This window comes from Myxine glutinosa, chromosome 5 (genome assembly GCF_964187855.1).
Source record: "Myxine glutinosa chromosome 5, kmMyxGlut1.1, whole genome shotgun sequence".
In the NCBI taxonomy this organism is placed as follows: Eukaryota; Metazoa; Chordata; class Myxini; order Myxiniformes; family Myxinidae; genus Myxine; species Myxine glutinosa.
The window spans coordinates 50,100,478-50,125,884 of record NC_136265.1 but is presented as its reverse complement, the minus strand read 5'-3'; the positions used below and the strand labels follow the sequence as shown (position 1 = coordinate 50,125,884).

The 25,407-nt window shown below is 44.4% G+C and overlaps 1 protein-coding gene across 1 annotated transcript in view; it reads left to right on the top strand.

Moving 5' to 3' along the window:
* The first annotated feature begins 722 nt into the window (after nt 1–722).
* LOC137427561 (claudin-19-like) overlaps nt 723–25,407 on the top strand; it is a 40,174-nt gene continuing 15,489 nt past the window's right edge. The window contains exons 1-2 of the mRNA XM_068117147.2: nt 723–1,052; nt 18,078–18,319. Of these exons, the coding sequence (XP_067973248.1) occupies nt 18,100–18,319 (220 nt within the window). The 5' untranslated portion in view covers nt 723–1,052; nt 18,078–18,099. The remainder of the gene's footprint in view (nt 1,053–18,077; nt 18,320–25,407) is intronic.

The window sequence follows — 25,407 nt, the reverse complement described above, 5'->3', positions numbered from 1 at the left end:
TCTCAAAAAGTTGTGGACGGATTTGGACGAAACTTGGTGGACCGGTTGGGTGTCTGACAAGGACAAAGAGATTCGATTTTGGTGAAGATCTGATTATGGATTCGGATTATGGGAATTATTTAAATTTTTAAGTGATTCTTCACCATTGGGAGATAGGGCCAAAAACTATACATTGTGGGATATCTCAAAAAGTTGTGGACGGATTTGGACGAAACTTGGTGGACAGGTTGTGTGTGTGACAAGGGCGAATCGATTCGATTTTGGTGAAGATCTGAATATGGATTCGGATATGAGAATTATTTAATTTTTCAAGTGATTCTTCACCATTGAGTGATATGGCCAACCAGGTGGAGGTATGCTCTCTACCGAGTGCCGTTCTAGTTTGTAAATACGTCGAAAACTTCCCAAAATATTGGAGCAGGCGTCGGAGGTTTTGAGTTTTAAATGTCCGCAAGTTGCTGGGATACAGGTGTATGGCTCGTGTGAAGCAAAATAAGTAGATGGTGAGGGTGAGCTTGACGAGGGAACGTGAGGAGGGATTGTGAGCGTGAGCTGGAGAAGTTGCATGAGACAACTTGCCAAACTCCAGAGCCACTTTTACAGCTGTGGCAATGGGTGCGGCACCTTTAATGAGCAGTTTCACAATTTTGATGGAATCGGGGATATAAAACGGGGGCCAGAGAGCCTCATTTTGCAAAAAAAATTCAAGTCTCGTCAGGGTCCCAATCCCTTCGGGGCAAAACTTCAGTTCCGGGGTAAGTCCAGCTCGAAACAACAACCCCACGATAAACCGTTGAATCCTACAGTTCGAGATCCCAACAAAACCTGCTGCCGCACACGCTTCTTTCTTTACGTTTCCACTGCGTGTGATCTGGACTTTATCATGAGGGCATTGCTCGGCGCTGGAGAATGTTTGCTGGAAGTGGCTGCGGGGCCATCTCTCAACGCGTCAGTAAGTATCGACGCTAAAGAGGCTCACGGGGAGTTCTGAACAACCTCAGCTTGTCAGCCGCAGCCGCGGGCACCAAACGAGGGCAGCTTGAAAGAGAGAGGTTTGTGTGAGACACGCATGGCTGCTTGTTTTGCCTCAAAAAGTATCTTATAAGGTCCAACTACAATATCGGTTAAAGCAAGCTGGTACTTTTGTCCTGAGCCGCACTTCTGTAATAATAGACTTACATATGGTATATTGTACTTCTTGTTTTTGTGCACCTTAAGTGCAACTGCTGTGTAACTTATACCAAAACAACCATATACTGCATATATTTGTGTGTGTAATTATATATATATATATATATATATACACACACACACAAACAGGATGGCCTACAGGTATTCACACTCATGTCTAAGCTGTCGAACCTGGGTTTGAATCCCGATCCAGCTATAAACTGTCTTCCTGGTGTTTCACAAGCTGGGTGATTCATCAATGTGTGTGCCGTCCGTAAACTGGATGTCGACATCTGCCAACATCATTAGTTTGTTGACGTCAAAGATGCCATGGTGTCATTCATGAAGAGGAAACGAGCTATCACCGACACACTAAACAAGAAACTGCTGAGGCAGAACCAAAGCCCTGTGACACAAAGTATGCCAAATCAAATCGGATATACAGTCACGTGAAAAAGTAAAGACACCCCATGTAAAGTTTTGACTTTTTCAACATATTTCAACATACAGATATTTGATCTTCATTTCAACAATATTGATAGATAAAGGTGATATAATATAACAAATATCATGAAACATTTACATTTTGTAGTCCATTGTATAATTTAAATAAACATAAATGCAAATTTCGCATGTGGAAAAAGTAAGTACACCCTTGGGTCTAATAGGTGGTATTGCCCCCTTTGGCAGAAACAACCTCAAGTAGGCGTTTCTTATAACTGTGTACCAGTCTCTGACATCGACTGGGAGAATTTTTGGCCACTCCTCCATGCAGAATTCTTTCAGCTGTGCGATGTTTGAGGGGTTTCTTGCATGCACAGCTCGTTTCAAATCCCCCCACAACATCTCGATGGGATTTAGATCCGGGCTTTGACTTCGCCATTCCAGAACCATCCATTCCTTTCTTTTCAGCCATTCGTTGGTGGATTTACTGGTACTAGGACGTGACCGTACGTGGGTGCCCGTTCCTTGCCAAAAAAAAAAAAAAAAATGTCTTCGCCCATGCATGCATGGGCGTGCCCATGGGCCCATGGGCGTGCCTGTAAGTGCGTGATGTGACCGTACAATGAATGTATCGTCCCGACGCCGCAGCTCGGATGGCGCTGCAGTTAATCGGGCCTGTATCGGCAGAGTTATTATAAACGTGTACTACAATCGATCGTACCTTACAACAATCAACACAGATTGCAACGTCAAATAAATGAATACGCTCTCAAATGTGCCGTCCGAGGCAGCGTCTGCTCGCCACGTTCAGCATCAGTACGTCGTCACTATGACTATCCGTAAGTCCGGAAGTGACGTCCTCATTTGACTGTCCGGAAGGTCGCATATCGCAGTTACGATGAATCGCAAATTAGTTTTAATTAGTTTTAAAACATAGTTTAACGCCAACATAGCGCCAACATAGTTTGCCAACGTGAAATAAATGAATACGCTCTCAAATGTGCCGTCCGAGGCAGAGTCTGTTCGCCACGTTCGGCACACGTGATAGCTCGCTGCTCTCTGATTGGTTGAATCGTTTTTTGGACATAGCTCGGTAACTACTTGTCCGATTAATATGAAACCTTGAAAAGGCACATCCTCAGGTCCCCAGCAATATACCTGGCAAGTTTGAAGTATATCGGACCCGTGGTTGTCGAGAAACAGCGGTCACAGACACACATACACACACACATACACACAGAGATTACTGGAATTATAGATAGATGTTTAGGGTCATTGTCATGTTGCGAGGTCCACCTTCGGTTGAGCTTCAACTTTCCGACAGATGGCCTCACATTATCCTCAAGCACCCTCTGGTACAATGAAGAATTCATCGTGGATTCTATGACGGTGAGCTGCCCATGCCCTGATGCAGCAAAGCTGCCCCAAACCATAATATTTCAACCACAATGCTTTACAGTTGGTATCAGGTTCTTGTGGTCAAATGCTGTCTTTGGTTTTCGCCAAACATGTCTTCTGGTACTGTGGCCAAATAGCTCTACCTTTGACTCATCTGTCCAGAGCACTTTGTTCCAGAAGTGCTGGTCTTTGCCTTGGTGTTCATTGGCAAACTTTAGTCTTGCCCTGATGTTCTTTCTGGACAGCAAAGGTTTCCTCCTGGCACACCTCCCATGTAGATCAAATTTGTGCAGCCTCTTTCTAATGGTAGACTCGTGCACTTTGACATCAACAGTGGCAAGAGCTACCTGCAGGTCCTGTGATGACATTCTGGGGTTCTTAGAGACTTCTTTCAGCATCTTGCGGTCTGCTCTCGGGCTGAACTTGCTGGGGCGGCCTGGCCTGAACACGTTGGCAGTTGTTTGGAATCTTCTCCACTTGTAGATGATCTTCCGGATAGTTGAATGATTGATTTCAAATTGTTTGGAGATCTTTTTAAATCCCTTCCCAGACTCGTCGGCATCTATAACCTTCTTTCTGAAGGCCTCAGAGAGCTCTTTTGATCCAGGCATGGTGACGCCGCACACTTCAAAAACAAAGAGCAAACCAAACTAAATGTCTGAGGTTTAACTAAGACAGGTTCCTCCAAGATCCTCTCTAACGATGTTCTAATCATTTGCACCTGAGCTGGTGCACCTGATTCTAATTTTATGTATTTGAAGTAGTGATAAATGTAGGGGTGTACTTACTTTTTCCACATGCGAAATTTGCATTTATGTTTATTTAAATTATACAATGGACTACAAAATGTAAATGTTTCATGATATCTATATTATAATAGCCGTAGATGATTCTGTCTGTCTGTCTATCTGTTGGGTGTCTGTCCGGGGTGTGGCTTACTCGGTTTGCAGAGTAGCTCCACCCATAGCTCCACCCATTCTGGGAGAGGCTTCATATAATTATAAACAAATATCCACCATTTTATTAACTCGCATAGCTTTGAGGCCTGTTTTGTAGGCCCGTGGTGTCTTGCTCTCTCTCCCAGTTTTATTTCAAATCAAATTCGATATATCATTTCATTTTTCACAGTCGCTAACATAGTTTTAGACTCGATTGACAAAAAACGGAAGAAAATCCGATGAAAGTTGCCGTTTATAGAACGAAATGAATTCTCAAACGCCTGTAACTTCAAGGCCATTGAGTCTCTCTCACGCCTTTATCTCCAATCTAACTCACCATATGATTTCAATTTTATCGATGGTTTTAGACTCGGTGTCAGCAATAATTGAGAACATTCCACACATGCGGGAAAATGCTGAGATATATTTTTAAAAATCGCGGCATGGTGTATCATACACCGCCCAACATGACACCGACGGCAACGTGTCGATATATATAAAAAATTCGCTTTTGCTTTTCCGTTAAGATATATAACTTTTTCGTTTGATGACAGTCGTCACAAAAACGTCAACAATGATGCCGACATATATTTCTTCGTTTTTATTTCATTCAACATTATTAGCCGGAAGTAAAATATGTTTCAGGAAATTACCGAGATATTTCTTCGTTTTTTAAAATTAGTTATGTACGCATACACTTTAAATAGGTTTATTTGAAATCTATAATTTTCCACAATATAATTTACTTGCCATTTATCATTTGGTGATTACGAGACACTTCCTCTTGAGGATCGTGACAATTCATGCGCTGCGTGGAAACTTCTATTTCCAAAATGAATGAGACGATCGATGAAGAACGCAGACTTGAACAAGATGTAGCAAGAAAGCGAATGAGACGGGCGAACGAGTCCATCGACGAACGTCAATGCAAACTTGCGGGGTCACCGTGGGAATCCCACGGGCATGGATGTGTGTGACATTTCGACATATTGAGTTAGATGCTGCACATTCATTTTTACAAAATGGTTACTGGCAAGTCATCAGATCCAGAAATGGTGTAATGAACACAATTTATTTACGCGCAAGCAAGACGGGCCGATTTCCGATTCCGACGGGCGAGACGGGCCGATTTTGAGCAAGAAAAAGAACGAGACGGGAGAAAAACGAGAGAAACGAGACGGGGAAAGCCGATTGAAGAGGCGAGTGAGGAACGATTGGAGAGGCGAGTGAGGAGCGATTGGAGAGGTGAGTGGGGAGCGATTCGCGAGGCGAGTGAGGAGCGATTCGCGAGGCGAGTGAGGAGCAATTGGAGAGGCGAGTGAGGAGCGATTGGAGAGGCGAGTGAGGAGCGATTGGAGAGGCGAGTGGGGAACGATTGGAGAGGCGAGTGAGGAGCGATTGGAGAGGCGAGTGAGGAGCGATTGGAGAGGAGAGTGAGGAGCGATTGGAGAGGAGAGTGAGGAGCGATTGGAGGGGAGTGTGAGGCGCGATTGGAGAGGCGTGTGAGGCACGATTGGAGAGGAGTGTGAGGCACGATTGGAGAGGAGTGTGAGGCACGATTGGAGAGGAGTGTGAGGTGCGATTGGAGAGGTGTGTGAGGAACGATTGGAGGAGTGTGAGGCACGATTGGAGAGGAGTGTGAGGGGCGATTGGAGAGGAGTGTGAGGCACGATTGGAGAGGAGTGTGAGGAGCGATTGGAGAGGAGTGTGAGGAGCGATTGGAGAGGAGAGTGATGAGCGATTGGAGGGGAGTGTGAGGCGCGATTGGAGAGGCGTGTGAGGCACGATTGGAGAGGAGTGTGAGGCACGATTGGAGAGGAGTGTGAGGCGCGATTGGAGAGGTGTGAGAGGCACGATTGGAGGCGTGTGAGGCACGATTGGAGAGGAGTGTGAGGCGCGATTGGAGAGGGGTGTGAGGCACGATTGGAGAGGAGTGTGAGGCGCGATTGGAGAGGAGTGTGAGGAGTGATTGGAGAGGCGAGTGAGGAGCGATTGGAGAGGAGAGTGAGGGGTGATTGGAGGGGAGTGTGAGGCACGATTGGAGAGGAGTGTGAGGCGCGATTGGAGAGGAGTGTGAGGTGCGATTGGAGAGGAGTGTGAGGTGCAATTGGAGAGGAGTGTGAGGCGCGATTGGAGAGGAGTGTGAGGCACGATTGGAGAGGCGTGTGAGGGATTGGAGAGGAGTATGAGGGATTGGAGAGGTGAGGGATTGGAAAGGAGAGGAATGTGAGGGATTGGAGAGGAGAGGAGAGGAGTGCTAGGTGGAGAGAGGAGAGTGTCAGGTGGAGAGAGGAGTGTGTCAGGTGGAGAGGAGTGAGGGGTCACATATTATGTGAAATAAATAAATTGTGTTCATTACACCATTTCTGGATCTGATGACTTGCCAGTAACCATTTTGTAAAAATGAATGTGCAGCATCTAACTCAATATGTCGAAATGTCACACACATCCATGCCCGTGGGATTCCCACGGGTGACCCCGCTAGTTTGTTATATTATATCACCTTTATCGATCAATATTGTTGAAATGAAGTTCAAATAGCTGTATGTTGAAATATGTTGAAAAAGTCAAAACTTTACATGGGGTGTACTTACTTTTTCACGTGACTGTATGTATATATATCACCAAAGTACGCATAAATGTCTCACCTGAAATGAGCAATTTCCTTTGGAGTGTGTATTGATAGAAATGGGAATTCAGTGTAAATATTAAGTTAGCAAATGTCGCAATGGGTGCAGCTGGTAACCTCGACAACCTCGTTCCATTCTATCAGCTAAGATTTCCAATCCATGCTTGTTGTACCTCCGAAGTTCTGCTCAGGAGTGAGGGTGTTATTATGAAAGCTCAGCTGGGAAACGGGTTTAGGCATTTTTTGGGCCTACAGCCTGATGGAAGATCACCAACGTTCTTTCCATACCAACCGACCACCTCTAGGCACCTATCCCTCTGCACATCGTTTCTTCAGCTCCGACCTCCCCCCTCTCTCTGTATTCCCCATAGCTTTGCTTTTAGCAATTTCCCACAGAATTTCATTCTGGTTTCCCATTCGATGATCCATAGATCAGTAGTTTCAGTTTCACATTTCAACATCAGTTTCACTTTGAGATATCAGTTTAGATTCATCATCGCAACTTGTGATGCGACGCGAATAGTGCATGGAAAAGGTCGGCAAAACCGATTTTGGGAGGAAATGTTTTCCAATTATCTAAGGGGTCTAAAGTTTTTTTTTAGGGTCATAAAGGGGTCTAAAGTGTTGGATCTTGAAAGGGTCAAATGGGGTCTGAAGGTGTCTAAGGATGAAAGAACAAAAGGGGTCAAAAGTGTCCAAATGGTCTTAAATTGGCCAAAGTGTCTTAAAAAGTCAATAGGTCTGAAAAGTGTCAAAAGGGTCGAAATGGGTATGAAAGGGTGTAAAGGGTGTAAAGGTTTAAGGGTTTTAAGGGGGTCTAAGGGGTGTAAAGCATTGAAAGGGGCCAAAGGGGTGTAAAGGGTCTAAGGTGTGCAAGGGGTCTAAAGCGGTGTAAATGGTCAAAGGGTTTCTAAGGGGTGTAAATGGTCAAAGGGGTCTAAGGGGTGAAAATGGTCAAAGGGGTCTAAGGGGTGAAAAGGGTCAAAGGGGTCTAAGGGGTGTAAATGGTCAAAGGGGTGTAAATGGTCAAAGGGGTCTAAGGGGTGTAAATGGTCAAAGGGGTCTAAGGGGTGTAAATGGTCAAAGGGTTTCTAGGGGGTGAAAGGGGTCTAAAGGAGTCTAAGGGGTGTAAAGGGTTGAACAGAGTCCAATGGGTGTAAAAGGTTGAACAGAGTCTAAGGGGTTTAAAGGGTCTAAGGGGTGTAAAGGGTATAAAGAGGTTGAAGGGGTTTAAAGCGTCTAAGGGGTGTAAAGGGTATAAAGGGTTAAAAGGGGTTTAAGATGTTCTAAGGGGTGTAAAGGGTCAAAGGGGTCTAAGGGGTTTAAAGTGTCTAAGGGGTGTAAAGGGTTAAAAGGGGTCTAAGGGGTTTAAAGTGTCTAAGGGGTATAAAGGGTTAAAAGGGGTCTAAGGGGTTTATAGATGTTCTAAGGGGTGGAAAGGGTCTAAAATGTGTAAAGGAGTGAAACTGTAGTAAATAAATTACCTCGGGTTCGTAAATAAATTAACTCGGGAGTGCAACACGACAATAACGGGCCAAATGACCTCATCACCGTCACGGTTTAAAACCCATTTTCAGGTATATCGTGGTTAAAAATCTGACGGTAGAATGTTTCGTTGTGATTAACCTTGGGGGCTCAAAGCAGAATGATCCCAAACAAAGCAAAACATCAACTCACCATGTTGCGAGGATGAGGTAATCATTGGAGGTTCACCCGTCGGCAAGTTGCGGTTTGTCGTTGGCGTCACGTGGGTCATTTTTTCCACAATCTATTTATTCACCCTTGAGGCTGATGTTGTTAGATGAGCAGTAAAATTACCTTTAAAACGATGTATTGGTTGTGTTTGTACTATTTTCGGTTTTTGAATAATTAGAGCATTTGAGAGGTCACATGACTCCTTCTTTGCCGAACATACCGATCATGGTAACGTCTTAATTAAGAGTTGTTTCTCACATATGATAACACATTTGATGATCGGAGCTCACCATCAAACTAATTATATAGATAATGAGTTTGATGGCATTTAAACTCACTAATTAAAAAGCTAACCGGAAGTCATGCATGAAGCATTGCCGCTGTCAACCCTGACGAAATATCTGTGAGGCCACGCCCAGAAGGGCAGTGATTGGACGGGCTTTTGATTGACAGGAAGGACGGGTAAGACGCACACACTGATTGGTGAAGCACGACAGATGATGTCAGAGCGGAGTGTACAAAGTAGTTGGAGTGGCGGACATTTTTCCCTCTCGTTCTGGATGCTATAGCGAACGGTCGTGGTTGCTCCTCATCTCACCCTTCTCGGTTTTGGGTCTGGCAGTAACGGTTGTGTGCCGGCAGCTTCGCATCGCCGGTTGTGCTTCGCTCTCTGCATGGGGAGGCTTCATCGCGAGCAGCCATGTTGCGGCATCGGGCTGGTGGTCGTGAGGCGGAAGAGCCGCGGACGGAGAGCTGCACTTTTCCCCAAGCAAGAACAACGAGCTGCACGACAACTCCTGTTTGTTTTGCACGCGAGGCCCGGAGTGAGGAGATGCATAGAGAGGCCTGCTTCGCGCCAACGAGCGCGTTTCACGTGCAAAGAGGCCAAGGCCTCAGACGATCTTTTGACGATTCCTCGTGAGATGCACCGATCGAGTGAGCTAAGTGCAATTAAAGCCACACACGTTTATTTTATACTAGCAGAAGTACCCGGCATTGCCGGGCGGGGGAGGGGAGGGGAGGGGAACGGGGGGGGGGGAGAAGAGGGGGAGGGTGAGGGGTGGGAGTGGGGAAGGGGTGGGAGGGGGGAGAGGGAGGGGGGCGAAGGGGGGAGGGGCGGGGAGGGGGGACCCGGCAGAAGTACCCGGCATTGCTGGGCGGGGGAGGGGGGAGGGGAGGGACCCGGCAGAAGTACCCGGCATTGCTGGGCGGGGGGGGGGAGGGGAGGGGGGATGGAAGGGGAGGGGGGAGGGGAGGGGAGGGGGGGGGGAGGGTAGGGGGGATGGAAGGGGAGGGGGGAGGGGAGGGGAGGGGGGGGGAGGGTAGGGGGGATGGAAGGGGAGGGGGGAGGGGAGGGGAGGGGGGGGAGGGGGGAGGGGAAGGGGGGGGAGGGGAGAAGAGGGGGGGAGGGGGGGGGGGGAGGGGAGGGGAGGGGAGGGGGGGGGAGAAGAGGGGGGGAGGGGAGAAGAGGGGGGGAAAGGGAGGGGGAGGGGGAAAGGGAGGGGGAAAGGGGGGGAGGGGGAAAGGGAGGGGGAAAGGGGGGGAGGGGAGAAGGGGAGGGGTAGGGTGGAGGGGGAAGGGGGGACGGAGGGGGAAGGGAAGGGGATGGCCAGTCAACAATGACGTTGCAGTTCTCATGGTCGGAGAGCAGCACAACAATCGGACATAGTCCTGCATATTCGCAACAGCACGAAGCGGCTTTTGGAGACTCACCGATCCTGTGACGTCCTCCAGTACCGGCGTTGCCGGGCGGGGTAAGGGAGACCCGTAAATTCCCAATCCGTACATTCGCCCTCTCGACTCAAGCTCACTCAGACAAAAGCCTCGCACATATTACACCGTGAAGGCCCAATGGTCATGTCTATGCCACAAATCACGGGCGCACTGAATTGAAAATATATAGAACGCTCATACTCCGTGAAAAGTGAAGCCGCCGTGTCGCCATCTTGGTCAGCACAACTCGACCAACTCGCTTCGCGGATCTCGTTTTGTGCGGCAATAAACTGCTCCAATCGGTTACGGAAGGGTTGTGGAAAGACGTTTCACAGCTGTTTCAAAGACATTTAATTCATATCGCACAAAATCGATACAAAACACGATCGCATAAAAGGTGAAAAAACGTGTGACGTGTGACGGGATGGAACATCACGTGATCGCTCTGAGCGAATCAGCGAGCTGCTCTGGAACCGGCTGAGATTAGTGGGTACTTCGCTGAAATGCGCTGAAGTAAATATAAATAAAAAATATGGATCGTCAAATATTTTGAGTTCGGCCATGTTCGTCCCAGGCTCAATGGCCATGTCTATGTCAAATATCAAGCACGTAAGCCTCTCCGTTTAGGAGTCTATCGGTAACATTACACACACACACACACACACACACAAACAAACTGTGTTTTATATATATAGATATCATTATATTTCCCTTTGTCTGTGTACTGGATCTGTGTGCGGGGAAGTCCCACTTAGGATTTTATTTACCGTGCATTATTTTGTACGTATTACATGCATTTCTTTTAATAAAGGCGGTATTTTTGGACGTTTATTTTGTGTTGTTTGAGTTGATTGCAGATTTGAGGACTGCCGGTGGGATGCGTGACGTTAAGGCTCCGCTTCTCCCCCTCCCTCTTGCTTCCCCTTCGCCATTTGAACTGAACGCCTCGGAGTAACAGCTCGTTTGGTCATCCGTGCTACCTTAAGGTGTTCAAGGGTAGTCACCCGACAATATGTATGCATATATACAGGGTGAGTCAATGGAATGTGACGGTTTTTAAAGTGTTATTGTGGAGAACTGGGTTGAATAAAAAGCAAAATGCTTTCAGTTGAAAAACAGCAGGACAATGCAATTTATTAATCTGTACTTTAAAAAAAACAAAACATCTTTTAAGTGGCCTCCAACAAAATGGATACATTCATGCTGGATTTTCATTCAAAATGTCCATGAAATGCTTACACCATTCCAGTCGAGCGACTTTATCGATTTCTTTCAGACTCCGCACAGTTAGAATTTTATAGGGATGAAATTGGAGGTCATCGTGCAGAATACAGCGAACACTTGCGACCGATATGTTCAACGCAGCCGATTGACACCTGGCACAGCGAGTTGGACTATGCAACACCACTTCCCTAACTCTCCCATTGTTCTCCGGTGTGCGGACCGTTTGTGCACTGCCAACAAAGTGGTCACAAACACTGACGGTGTTATTGAATTTTTCCACCCACTTCAAAATAATGTTACGAGAGGGAATTCTACCGTGCCGTGCAACACCAAACTCACGTCTAAATCTTCTCCGCACCTGCACTACCGATTTGCATTCAAAAAATGCCCTGACTGCAAACACACGTTGTGGCACCGACCAGTTCTCCATACTGTCTCTCGCTACACTGAAAGGAGAAACTGCGTAACTTTCAGATCACGTGACACACAAGGTTTCCCCCACCACAGTGTGCCTTTAGCTGCAGCTGCTTTCTGAAAACCATCACATTCCATTGACTCACCCTGTATATTAGGGTGTCACTGCATAAGGGAGAAAACCTGAAGGTGGTCCATTTCCTTCGCTCGCTTTCTCAATTAAGCCAATGAAGGAGAAAACACCGCAGACAAATTTTCATTTGAGGAACTGTTTATGTAGGGGTCGCGCATTCACTACAAAGTTTGTACACTACATACTACATATATTTTGGGATTGGTTTCCCAGTACTGATTATTTTCCAGGAACGTATTCCCCACGAATGTTGGGGTCCGACGATGCTAATGCACTGTACAATGTATTCATTTTATTTATTATATACTTATCTCGCTTTTATGAACGTAGAGCAGCAACGAAGGCTGGAAAGGGTGGAAATGCGAATGGTTCGGTGGATGTGCGGAGTATCGTTGAGAGAGAGGAAGACAAATGATGAATTGCGAAAGATGATGGGAATAGAGCCTGTGATGGATGCTGTGAAGAGGAACAGGTTGAGATGGTTTGGTCATGTGTTGAGGAAGGATAAAAGTGACTGGTTGAGAAGAGTGATGGAAATGAATGTAGAAGGAAGTAGAGGACGGGGAAGACCGAGAAAGACTTGGCTAAAGATGGTGGAAGAAGAAATGTGGGCAAGGGGGTTAATAAGGGGAGATGCAGAAAATAGGGCAAAATGGAGAAGATTGTCATGGGGACGGCAAGGCTAACCCCCACTCTAGCAGGGAAAATGGCCTTAAAATGCATGTTGTTGTTGTTGTTGTATCTCGCTGGAGATTACTAATTTGTGAATATCCTGTGTGTTTCCATAATTATTCAATTGGTGTATATATACGTGTATCTATCCTCACACTGTCTGGGCCTCTGAAAGAATTGGCAGAATAATTACCCCCACGACAGAGGTTATGTTTTCACTCCTGTCTGTTTGTCTGTGAGAAGGATATCTCAAAATGTTATAGATGGATTCGGACGAAACTTGGTGAACAGGTTGGGTGTGTGACAATGACAAAATGGTTAGATTTTGGTCAAGATCCAGATCCTGATCCGGATATGAGAATTTTTAAAGTAAATTTTCACAGTTTAGAGATGGGGGCCAAAAACTATATTTAGCACAATATTTCAAAAAGTTGTAAACGGGTTATGACAAAACTAGGTGGATGATTTGGGTAGGTGACAAGATCAAACTTATTTGATTTTGGTACAAGTCCGGATGCAGATCCGGCCTATCAGTGGAATACAAAAACATAAACTGTTCAGCCTGGCGGAGGCATGTGCTCCACCAGTACAATCCTACGGGGGAGTAGGGAGCTGTAGCTCTGCTAAGCTTATTCCTAATAGGTGAAGCCTGTTCAACTGTTTATCCAGAAGAGCCTTTTTAAAATTTAAATTGTTCCTGGCCACCCCCAGAACTGTTTTGTGTTTTGTTTTGTGTGTCAGGTATTTGCTATTGGTCAGGATGCATTCAGCGGGATATACAAGCAGCAAATTTGATTGGTCGAGATGATGTAAAATGCTATAGTATTTTGTCCAAGTACTGCTAAACGAAAGGGGTTTGAAAGTGTCAAAAAGGCGATTTGTGTTCTACAATGTTCAACTATATAATTAAATTGAAATAATATAAAGATTTTAAAGGTTTTAGAAAAAACAAATCGGAAGTTTACCGCCATTGATTCAGCGTCCTTTACGCCACCTTATTTAATACGTTACATTAGTTATTTGTAACTGTTGTTTGTATCTTTTATGACGTCCTTAAAAACAGTAAGTTTCCTGTTTGGAATTAATTTTCAATTTTGTTTCACTGGTGGACAGACAGAAGTGAAACTATTGCTTAATCCCGCTTTTCGCTTCACGCACGTGGAGTAAAAAGACAATTTACACAACATAAAGGGCACCTAAATTAAGAGATTAAACGACCTTATAGTACACTACAAAGATTTCTAGACACCATAAATGATTAAAAAGAGGAATATATTACTCTATGACATCATAAAATCTAAATTCTAACTTTAACCTTTCAGAAAAGGGTCTTTCCATTCATTTTTGCCTTTCTAGTCTTGTCAACTGCAAGTGTTGCTACTGACAATAATTCTAACAAACTCGACTTTTCTGCCACTTAGCAAGAGTTTCACACCATAAACCAAAACAAAGTTTCACACCATGCCAAACTCATGTATTAGCGGGCATTGAAAATTTTAAGACAGAAACAGCAGGACCAAATTGATTCCTCAAAGAAGTGGCAGGAAGATTACCAGCCTCACATGTGAGTTTACCCCCTGCCCCCCATTCCCCCTCCACCAATCACGTTTTGGGACAGTCTGTTTGTAAAAGGAAAGCTATTCTGGCAGATAGCCTTCCCATCAAAGCACCTCCCTCAATTCCAATTTAACTTCAGGGAAATTATCTCTCAGTAGAGGCTTGTCTAGGAGGAGGAAAGAAAGTCAAAGGATCGCGCTTTCCGTGCGAGGTACGACAAGCTGAAAACACCAGCATCTGGATAAAAGCATCATTTCCTTCAGGCCAGAACAGCAGAATCCCAGTGTAGTTAAAAGTTATGAAAGATGGATAAAAGGTTTGGAGAACATGCTGCTCTGCCCTCAAAGAGTGCGTATTTGTTTCTCTTGGAAGTGCCTCGACTGACTTCAATCAGTCAAGGTTGTTGTCATGAAGGTGCCACAGGTCTAGTATGCCAACTTTTAACATATATTTATAAAAGGTCAGACTTGTACATTAACGTCTTATTTGTGGTTTGCCATTTCCTTCACAGCGTTAGTTTTCCGTGCTCTGTCCTTTAAAATGCTGAGCGTCAAGCAGGGAAGCAGGGCACGTACCATTTTTATAAGTCTTTGGTATAGCTTGGCCATGGTTTGAATCAGTGTCCTCCCAGTTTCAGAACGGACGCCCTAATCATGGCGCCTTCGGGTCTGATAATTTGTAGGGTCCTGTGCCCCATGTTGATAAAAATCGTTTGCAGAAAAGTGGTTCACCTCGGAACTTCCAAGGTGTACCATACATCCTGCCAGTGCACCTGAATGCCCTGTCAAGCATTCATCAAGCTCTGTTTATTCCCCATGGAGAGTTCTTTACAATGAGCCATGTCTCAATTTTTTCTATTCAGCACCTTCAGAGATATAGAGGTGCAAAGTTTTTCGGTTTTTCCAAGATGGCGACCGAACCACGTGACCGATGACGTCATGATTATCATTAAAAACTTCTACAGGTGGAGTTGCACCTATGGTGAAAATTTCCTGTCAATCGGACAAATGGTTGCAAAGAAAATCATATTTATTCTGTGCGGACAAACAAACAGACAAACAAACAAACGGACTCAAATGCAATGCCCTCTCCTCTGGCGAGGGTAACTAGAAAGCATCTGAAAATGCAACGCCCGTCTGCATCTGCTTTGTATTCGGACTTCTTCTTCTTCCATATGTTAAAAATAATGAAAACAGCTAAAAACTAGAACGGGCACTCGGTAGAGCGCATACCTTCGCCGCAGCTACTGTTCTGTACTTGGTAAAAATACGATTTTGACCTTTTCGTGACCTTGACCTTGACCTTTGACCCGATTGCTCCCAAAATCTAATCAAATGTGTCCCGTATAATAACCAATCATCCCACCAAATTTCATGCAATTCGGTTGAATACTTTTTGAGTTATGCGAATAACATACACACACACACACAGACATACAAATAAATACACAGCGATCAAAACATAACCTTCCGCTTTTGCGAAGGTAAAAATACAAAAACATTTGATGATATTAGGCGGCCTTGACCTTCTGACCTCAAAAGCAATAGGCTTCAGTCACCCAATATGCAAACGCTGTTCAAATTTCAAGTCAATCAGATGGAAATTGACAATTTTGTGACCTTCACCTTTGACCTTTTCACCTCAAAACAATTGGCTTCTAGCCTTTTATTGTTGAACCAATTTAGTGACCCAACATGCAAACCCTGCTCAAATTTCAAGTGAATCGGATGAAAATTGACGATTTTATGGGACATTGACCTTTGACCAAATTGTTCATTTGTCTTCTCCATATTCTCATGATAAAGCTTTTTTCAAAATTTCATGACAAAAGCTCAGATGGTAAGAAAAAGTTACCGCTCGGACATGCACACGTGCAAAGCGATCGCCAAGTGTAGGCTTCCACTGGCACTTGCGATCCAATGATGGCCGTATTCTTTGACATTCAACATTTTGGGATAGATTGTAAATTTAGAAAATGTGTCCCCATCTACAATCTCTCCATTAAACTCAAAATCATGAAAATTGGAGGAGAATTATTCAAGTTATGGTCAAAAACGTGTTTTTTTGTTAATTAGGTCACCACCCCAAAAAGCAGGTCAACACCACAAAACAAATATAAGGTGCACAAACTTCAGTGAAGGTATACTGGTATGATGTAGGAACATCTTGGAAGGCCAAGTGGTCTTTGAGATTCCGTATTGGCAAAATTGAGTGATGACAAAAAAAACGTGTTACTTTTTTCAGACCCCTATCTGACCTTCACCTTTAACTCGGAGGTTTATGATGTAAATTTACCATTAATGCGCCTTGCTCTAGGGTCTAGACTCTCGGCTATCTAGCGAGGGCAATATCATTCCGATTGGACAAAAATCAGTCGAAATATGGTTAAAAAGTGTAGAGAATTGTATAATTAGGTCATGACCTTAAAATTAGGCCAAGGTCAAAAAGAATGTCAACCCCATACACTTTATATTCCAATTATTGATGCAAATTTTCATTCAGAAAGTCTCAGCCAGCACCAAGGTACAGCCCGGTGGTTTAGTATTCCCAGAGGTGTTTTAGTACTCCTAGAGGTGGTTTAGTACTCCCAGAGGTGGTTGACTACTCCTAGAGGTGGTTTGGTATTCCTAGAGGTGGTTTAGTATTCCTAGAGGTCGTTTAGTACTCCTAGAGGTGCTTTAGTACTCCTAGAGGTGGTTTAGTACTCCTAGAGGTGGTTTAGTACTCCGAGAGGTGCTTTAGTACTCCTAGAGGTGGTTTAGTACTCCTAGACGTTGAAGAAATTCTGAAATCGGACATTTTTGGGTCTCTTTAACAGGCATTCTCTGGTGATTCCCGCAACAACTCGGTCTATACTCACTATGTGACCACTCCAGAGATCATGTGAAGCTCTCTCAAAGTTCTCTATTCCTCTCCTGCGATGACCTCAAGGTGTTTCAACTTCATTCGTTGAAGTAAAACCCCGTCCAACCACAAAGGTAGACCAAATCGGTGAAAACAATGACGTAAAAAGTATTTTCTGCCACTTTGAGCCTCACCCATTCAGCTGAGGGGAAGAAAACGATACAAGAAGCCACAAGCGCGAAACAATATCACCACGCATGAAGCACAAGGTGCGGTTAAGCAATTGGTTCGCTCTCTGTCTGTCTGTCTAAAGACGTGTGTCTTTGAGGAACTACTTAATTAAATAGTTAGAACACTAGAACATGAATCAGAACATGAACCCTGCAGTTTAGCAGTACTTTGGCCCTGAACATGGCAAATTGTATGGAATCTCGTGCCGATCGCACATGCGTACCTAGTAAGATAATTGGTCTAGTCTGTCTGCATGTCTGGCGGTCCAATATACTTGAAAATCATTCACTGAAGGAACCTTACTGTTTTTACGAGACGTCACAAAGGACACAAACAAAAGGAAAAAAAGAACTTATGTAACCTGTTAGATAAGGTGGTGTAATAGCCACTGTGTCAATGGTGGTTAAATTTCCAATTTTTTTTTATACATTTAAAATCTTCATTATATAACAATTTAGCTGTATAATTGAACACTGCAATCACCTCCTTCCGCTTAATAAAACCTCCATTTTTTCAGTACTTGGATGTGTTATTTTGGGTGGTGTATAAGACTGCTTCAATGGCGCTAAACTTCCAGGTTTTTTTTACAAGACCTTTAAAATCATTATTTTATTTAAATTAAATTATATGTTTGAACACTGCACCGGGTAAGGTGTTCTATGAACTGTCCAGATGTGTACAGTTTTAGACATGTATTTGATGAAGGATGTGGCTGCTTTTTGAAGGGATTCAGTGCAGAGCTACCAGATTGACTCTAGGGATGTGTTCAGTAAGCAAGTTTGTCGTAGAGCGCTCGCCAAATGGTTTAAGCACTTGAGGAAGCACTCCATTAAAAATGTGCTTGGTAACTGAACATACCCTAGGGCTAACATAGCTATAAGAAAGGGAAAAAGGAGACTCGGCTTGTTACATTAGAAAAGAACCGATTAAGAAGGGATCTCTGAAAAATATTCACCTCTTGTCGACTCCCAATATTATTTCCCCCATTCTCAAAACATCCTCCATTCTTTTACAGTTCTTCTATAGGCTTCACCACAATGACCATGGTTTCATGCCAGCTCATGGCTGCACTGCTTTCAGCAGTTGGCGTTGCTGGGATTGTGAGTTCAGCAGTGAGTGATGAGTGGCGTGTGACAAGCCGTGCCGCTTCCATCCTCACAGCCTCATGGGTGTCACATGGCTTGTGGAGAGACTGTGTAGCCAATGCCATGGGAACCGTGCGCTGCCGCAGGCACTTCACTGTGATGAAGCTCGAACGTGAGTATAGCATATTATTTACTCACTATATTGCATGTATGTATGTGTGTGTATATATATCATATATATTAACAATATATATATATATATATAACAATATATATATATATATATATAATATATATATATATATATATAACAATACTATATATAATATATAATATATATATATATATATATAACAATATATATATATATAATATATATATATATATATATATATATATAACAATATATATAACAATATAACAATATATATATATATATATATATATATATATATATATATATATATATATATATATATATATATATATATATATATATGTCGAGATCGAAGACCTCAAGGGAAGGAAGAAGAAGAAGAATCAGAGGAAGAAGAGCAACAATGTTTAATAAAATCGATTATATACACACGTGTGGAGCGAGGCTCGAGAATGTACCGCCTACACGCAGCGGACAATTCCTCAAGACACTCGCTGAAAAATAAGTGGAAAGGCATTTCATTTATAGCAAAATATTAGACAAGAATCTGCGCTAAAGACATAGCACTACTGGGCAATAAGGACAACACCTCCCATTGTCCCGTCCTATAGAAGGTCAAATTTAGACAACAAGATGTAAGCATAATGATAGGCTACGCTTTTTTTGGCTATCTATCTAAACATATCAGACCCGAGCGCAGGCCGAAGTAAATATTCTTATACACTAGGCTAAATGGTAGATAAGATTGGATACGTCCTTGGTTTAGGAGACATACTAAACACTACGAAGATATATAATTAATTATTCCCTTTGTGAAGGAGGCGTTTGGATGACATCTTTTTCTGTACGTGGGTCGAGAGCATTTTATCTACTGTTTGGCACATTCATTCAAGGACTAATTTACTAGGCTAAGGATCCACCCTGCACGTTGAGCCTCGAAACCACTTTTTGTCCACTCGCCTCTGCCTGCAGCTGAGTTCAAATCAGTTTCCAGAAGCACGATATATAATTTCAGATGTTATACTCAATTGAGTCATGGGGTTTAAACCCTAATGGCTGACAGTTCCTCCCTTTGTCTTTACAAGACAACTCCTTGGAAAGACACCGTATACAAAGTGATTAGCATCCCAATTAGTCACATGCTAGGCACGGACATAGCGTCACGCATGCTCAAGAAAGATATCGGCCCTAACTGGCCGTCTAACATTCAACGCATAAATTGTTAGCCATGATTCGCGACGACGGCGCCTGGTTTAAGAGATTGCTGCCGCCCGCCAGATTCCGAATCCACCCTCGCTGCGGCATAGGTGCGACCCAGTTGCCAGCCAGATTAAGGGGCCCTCTTTATGCAAGTGAGGTCCTCGCGAATCAGGGCAAACAATCGACGTCCAATGCCATCAAGCCTTGTACATGTGATTGCTGGGTGGTGTAAGTGGTGGTGAGGGTGGTTCTTCCGGATACATGTTTTGCCATCCGCTCCTTACTGCTGGTATAATAGCAATGACTTTTAAAAGAACCTACACTTTCTAAATCACAGGTTAAATCATCCCAACTAAAATCATAATCATTATCAGAATCCCAAGCATCAAATAGGTTCATCGATCACCCCATATACTCCTTCCTTTTCTGCCAACAATATATCCAAAGCCACTTGATTCTGCATCACCATCGTTCGCATATGCATTAATTCGTTTTCCAATTGTAGTTCTGCGATTCAGGTTTCGTTTCCAATTCGTTCCATTACTAATGCGAGACTATCTATTTGCCAATCATTCATAATACATAAGAGGCGTTAGCCAGTACACGCAAGGGATTTTCAACACAAGTATTACAATCATCACAAACATCGATGCAGGCATCAGCCAGTAGCCAGTTCCCACAAGGGATTTTCACAGTCATCACAAAAATCAATACAAAATTCTGAAGCGCTGGTCACATCTGCCTTGTTGAAGGACCCATTCAGGTCGACGGCCTCTGTGGTCAAGATCATGGTTTTCCAACGGCGATTTCTTCATCGTCCATCCTGAAAAATACTTTCTTACACACACCATGATCAATTCCTAGCCCCCCGTCCCACTAATTGGCATTTAGTTACCTTATCTCTCAGATGGTTGGCTTATTCATAGCCGCATTTCCTGTGTCGTGTCTGGAAATTCAAATGCCATATTTACTTTCACTAATTTCCGAAAATACCTTCCTTTTAATCATCTTCCCTACATTTAATAATACATGATTTACCAAATTTACCTTGGGAAAAATGGATCCCAGATAACAAGTCCCTCCCCACTGTTCGGGTAAGTATGGATATGCTTTATTTCCGCAAATAAACATTACTCCATGGGGTGGGATAAGGGCCGAGGCCATGCATTTACTGATCTCAACGCGGGTGGCGCTTGGTGTCCCCCAAGATATGGTTAGCCTGGTTACGTTATGCTGGGCTTGGTCATCTATGGTTATTACAAGGGGGCCTCCCTTTTCTCTCCATCTGGTGTCGGATGGCAGGGTATGGGTACATTCCGAGGTTCCCATCTGAACGTGTCCCTTTCCTATAAGACAGCACCCGTCCCTTTTGCTCTGTCACCCAGACTGGATCAGGTGGTTTGTCTAACAAAGCCTGCTTAATGGGTGGGGTATATCGAAACTCCCGGGAACACACTGCTTGCGATTTTGGGCCTATCAGTTCCAAGGTTGTGGTCAGACATGGGGTACGCAAGGGTCCTGAGCACATATCTCGTAGGGACAGGGGTAGCACTACCATTTCTATCCCTGTCGTACTGGTGTGGGGAAAATGCATACACACCCAACACCGTGATCGGTTCTGTACCTCCGCCATTGCACGGGTCACTGTCCAATACGTATTTTCCTTTGGCTTTTTCTTGCTTTCGATCCGTGGGTGCGGAATTAATATGTGTGAAATGCATGGTGGCCTATCATCGTAGGGGGAGGTCATGAATTCACATTGTAGTAATAGAGTAGTGCCGCTGTTCAGTAATACATGCGTGGTTAAATTGTTCGAGTCCTTTCCCCATTTGTAACCCGGCCTGGCCATGTTTACTATTGGTGCGCCGCCTTGTCGTGGCGCTTGCTTCAAACGACTGAGGGCAGCAAAACCTGTCTAAACCTACTGCCATTTAACGACGCTTCCCAGATGACGGCTCCCATACACCATTCTGGCACAAAATTGTTGCATCCCACAGATGCCACGATTATTTGAACAAACTCATTTTCCTAATCCACCCTTTCAATTTTCATTTCAATTTAAAGTCAATCCAATGTCCTCTTTTAGCATCCCATGCACCTGTTGCAGACACCTGTTTTAGCCTGAAGCGGTATATTAAACTAAATGTGATTGCCACCCCTAACAGGCGGTGGTGCAGCATCCTCGATCTGTGGTGGTGCGTTTGAGGTGTCTGTGTTTGTGGGTATGGCCAACTTACAATGTGTGGCATGTACCCAGGATGACTTGCCCTCACAAAACACCGCTGTTGGTGTGATCAGAAGAACTTGGTATGGCCCCGTCCATCTTGGTTCGAGCGCAGTCTTACGGGTGAAATGCTTCACCAGCACGTAATCTCCTGCCTCGACGGTGTGGGTAGGCTTGCTTGTTGGCTCCGGTAGGGCCTCCCGAACGCGTTCATGTATGCTGCGTGCCACATGGGATAGACCTATGCAAAACTTTAAAAACATGTCATCCATGATAGGTAATTCAAGGGCTGCCATATCCACTGGCGCCGATACCGTTGACATATAGCGCACGAGCGACAGACCATGGTAACCACAGTCGAAAGGCCTGGTGCTGCCCAGGTGGAAGTGACCTGCCTCATCACCTCACCCCCCTATGGCACACATGGCCATTTGGATGCGCCATGCGTGCCAACCATGGCAATAAAGCTCGCGGTGCCACGGGTTTGTCATTAATCGTCCACATTTGTCCTTCTGCGGGGCGTTGAGCTCCCAATTTAATCCAATTTTTGCTGTTCTACGTTTGAGGCCGCGGCTTGTAATTGTATTACATCGAACTCTGTAGGTGCGGATGTCGGAACGTCTGTCTTGAGGTGCCAAATTAATTATGAACCCTTCATTGTTGTCCAACACCTGGACCGTTCGGTGTTCAACATTGTATCGACGCCTTACTGGCGTTTTCCGCAGTCGGTCCATCATCCATGTACGACAGTACCCTGCCATTCCCAAAAATCGCAACGAACACACTAACTCTTCACTGTTATCCTTCACTTCACTTCAAAATTTCACTGTTATCCTCTCAATACCTGGACAATTTTTTCCTTTCCTTCCTAGATACGCGAATTTCACATCAGTATAAACCCACTGGAAAAATTATCTGAAAAATAACTAGCCTCCCAAAACCATTTCCCTGCAAGAGCGGGGTTAGCCTTGCGGTCCACATGACAATCTTTTTTATTTTGCTCTATCACCTCCCTTTGAGCAATAATTTAATTGGTGTGATTCCCATATACCCACTCCTGGTGGAGTTCTGTTCACCTGGTCTGCAGAGCCGTGATCCAATCTTCACCAGCCCCCAATCACCTTCTTATCACAAAACAACAGTCCATAACTAACCACTTTTCTTTATTTCCCGTCTTTTCCATCAACTTTTATAATCTTTTCCCCTCCCTTTCTTAGCAAACCTTGCAAAGTCACTTGTCATTGACAAATGATCCATCTAATTCGACTTTTCTTTAACATCTTCGCACTTTCCATGACCTTCTTCACACTTACTTTAAACCTTTTCTTCAGACACAACCCACATGAGTTATGAATACAATTTCACCTTCCAGGCACGTGTCTAGTCACTCACAAAGTGTCCATAAGACAACGTCATCATATTTCACAGAACTCCACCACTCTATTAAATCCTAAGCATACCCAATGGGCAATCCACGAAAAAATCAAAGCATTTTCAGTCCCCTTTTTCCCATATACTAGTCAATGTAAGTCAGCCAAACATAAACAAAGAGGTTCCAGCGAGTTGTGACCTCCATAACTCTAAACAACTCCGCTGGCACCTTTTAAAACAAACTTTCCCAGTCACTTACTAAAATAAAGTGCAGCTCTTGTCCGTAGATATACGTTAACCAAGGTTACATGAGACTTGACAACAATAGAATTTGGCTACCTACAGAGAAAGTACCTGCACAACACATTTACAAACCAATTCGTCCCCTCGTATTAGGGAACGTCACAAATGTTCCACCACAATTTACAGCAGGTGACCACCCACCTGCCTTCTGTCGGAGTCCAGTTCAATTTCCATTCACAGACAGACAGACAGACGAACCCCCAACGTACTAACAGGATGGTCTCACAGAGGCCATTCCATTCAAATCTGTAGGCTGCCACGATTCTTCCCGCCAGGACACACCATCATAGTCCCCATAGTCACACGACACGTCAGCAGACACAGTGAATGACATTCAACATTATAACAAACGCCGCAGAAACTGCTCCTCCTTGATCCATATCTGCAGACGCAGTCAGACACACCCAGTTGGACAGACAGACTGGCTCCACATTACAACTGCAAACATCCGAAATGACAACAGCTAACACCAAATATTTATTGTCCCCCTTTCAGGGAAGTCAAATCAACCACCATTAAAGCACAAAACAGAAAACGACCATATACTCAGAGTATATGCCATATACTCAGAGTGAGACCCGAAAATCAAGCAGACAGACCGACAATCGAACCTGTCTTTCGACACTGCCGAACGACAAGTCTGCAGACACAGAGGGAGTGACCTTCGACCCCCAGTAGATACCGCGGACACCGCTTTGGTCCGCACCAGCAACTCCCTCAAAATCAGTGTTCAGAGACATGACTCCATAGACAGCCAGAAAGCCAGACAAATACGGACACACACACACAGAGATTAATATATTTTTACAGATTAATATACAGAGATTAATAGATTAATATAAACAATTAATATATTGTCCACATTCATCTTGGTCAACCCAACCCATTCTGGCTCTCCCCAAGAGCTCCGTGTCCGGACAGACAGACAGATAAACGGACCGGGTGAAACCATAACCATCCATCCTTCCGATTGGACTCACGTCAGCATCACATGTCATTCTTGCCTTCATTCAACGCATTCTGTCATCCCACGTCGGCCAAATACAAGCCCCGGCCATGCCGTTGAATAAACACCCTGTCGGTCGACAGCCTATTATTTTTGACTTTCACTCCCATTCTCCCTTGCTACATCTGGAGAGCCGTTAATGTGGGGATGTAATTGAACACTTGTTTTAAAGCCCTGTCCACACATGCTCTCCATAACATTCTCATTATTCCCTGCCAATTTTACTCATCCGGATTGCCCAACGCCCGTAGGCAATTTGGGGAATCCCTCGTCAGTCAATGACACACATCAATGACACACACACAATAAACACAAATACACGCTGCAATGACAGATCATTCATTCCCTTATACACAATACAGTATAAATTCATGCACACTCATGCACACTTCAATCCTACTTACCTGTGAACTCTAACACATCCAGTGCGTAGCTTAACTTAAAATACTCATCTTATTACAGTACTCACGCCGGAGTATTCTTAACACTAATATCTATTACCTATTCTTATCCTTATTCTTGGGTTAATCCCTCCTGGTAGTCCTAAGATCGGGTCGCCCCCCGATTCCTAACCTTAAACGCAGTTCTCACGCCGGAGTAACTTAATACCTATTATCTATCACCCACATATGGGTCTACCTGCTTCCCACAGAGGAAGCTTACCTGAGGGATACCCCTCCTTATCCCGGGCGCCCTGTATAATCGATTCATTACCCACTGCTGCTCTGGTTTAAACTAAATTTGGTTCGGAATGCAAGCCAGGTGGTACAGCCGACAGAGGTCCACACGTCCAAGCAAGGCGGGAGGCTTCAATTTCGAGGTGCAAAAATGCGTACCCACCAAATTAGATGCCGGCAGGCCTCCCTCCCGACCTGGAACGTGAGGATCCACCTCGTCTGCACACTTGGATGTATCCCACTTCTGACACCAAAATTGTCGAGATCGAAGACCTCAAGGGAAGGAAGAAGAAGAAGAAGAGGAAGAAGAGCATCAATGTTT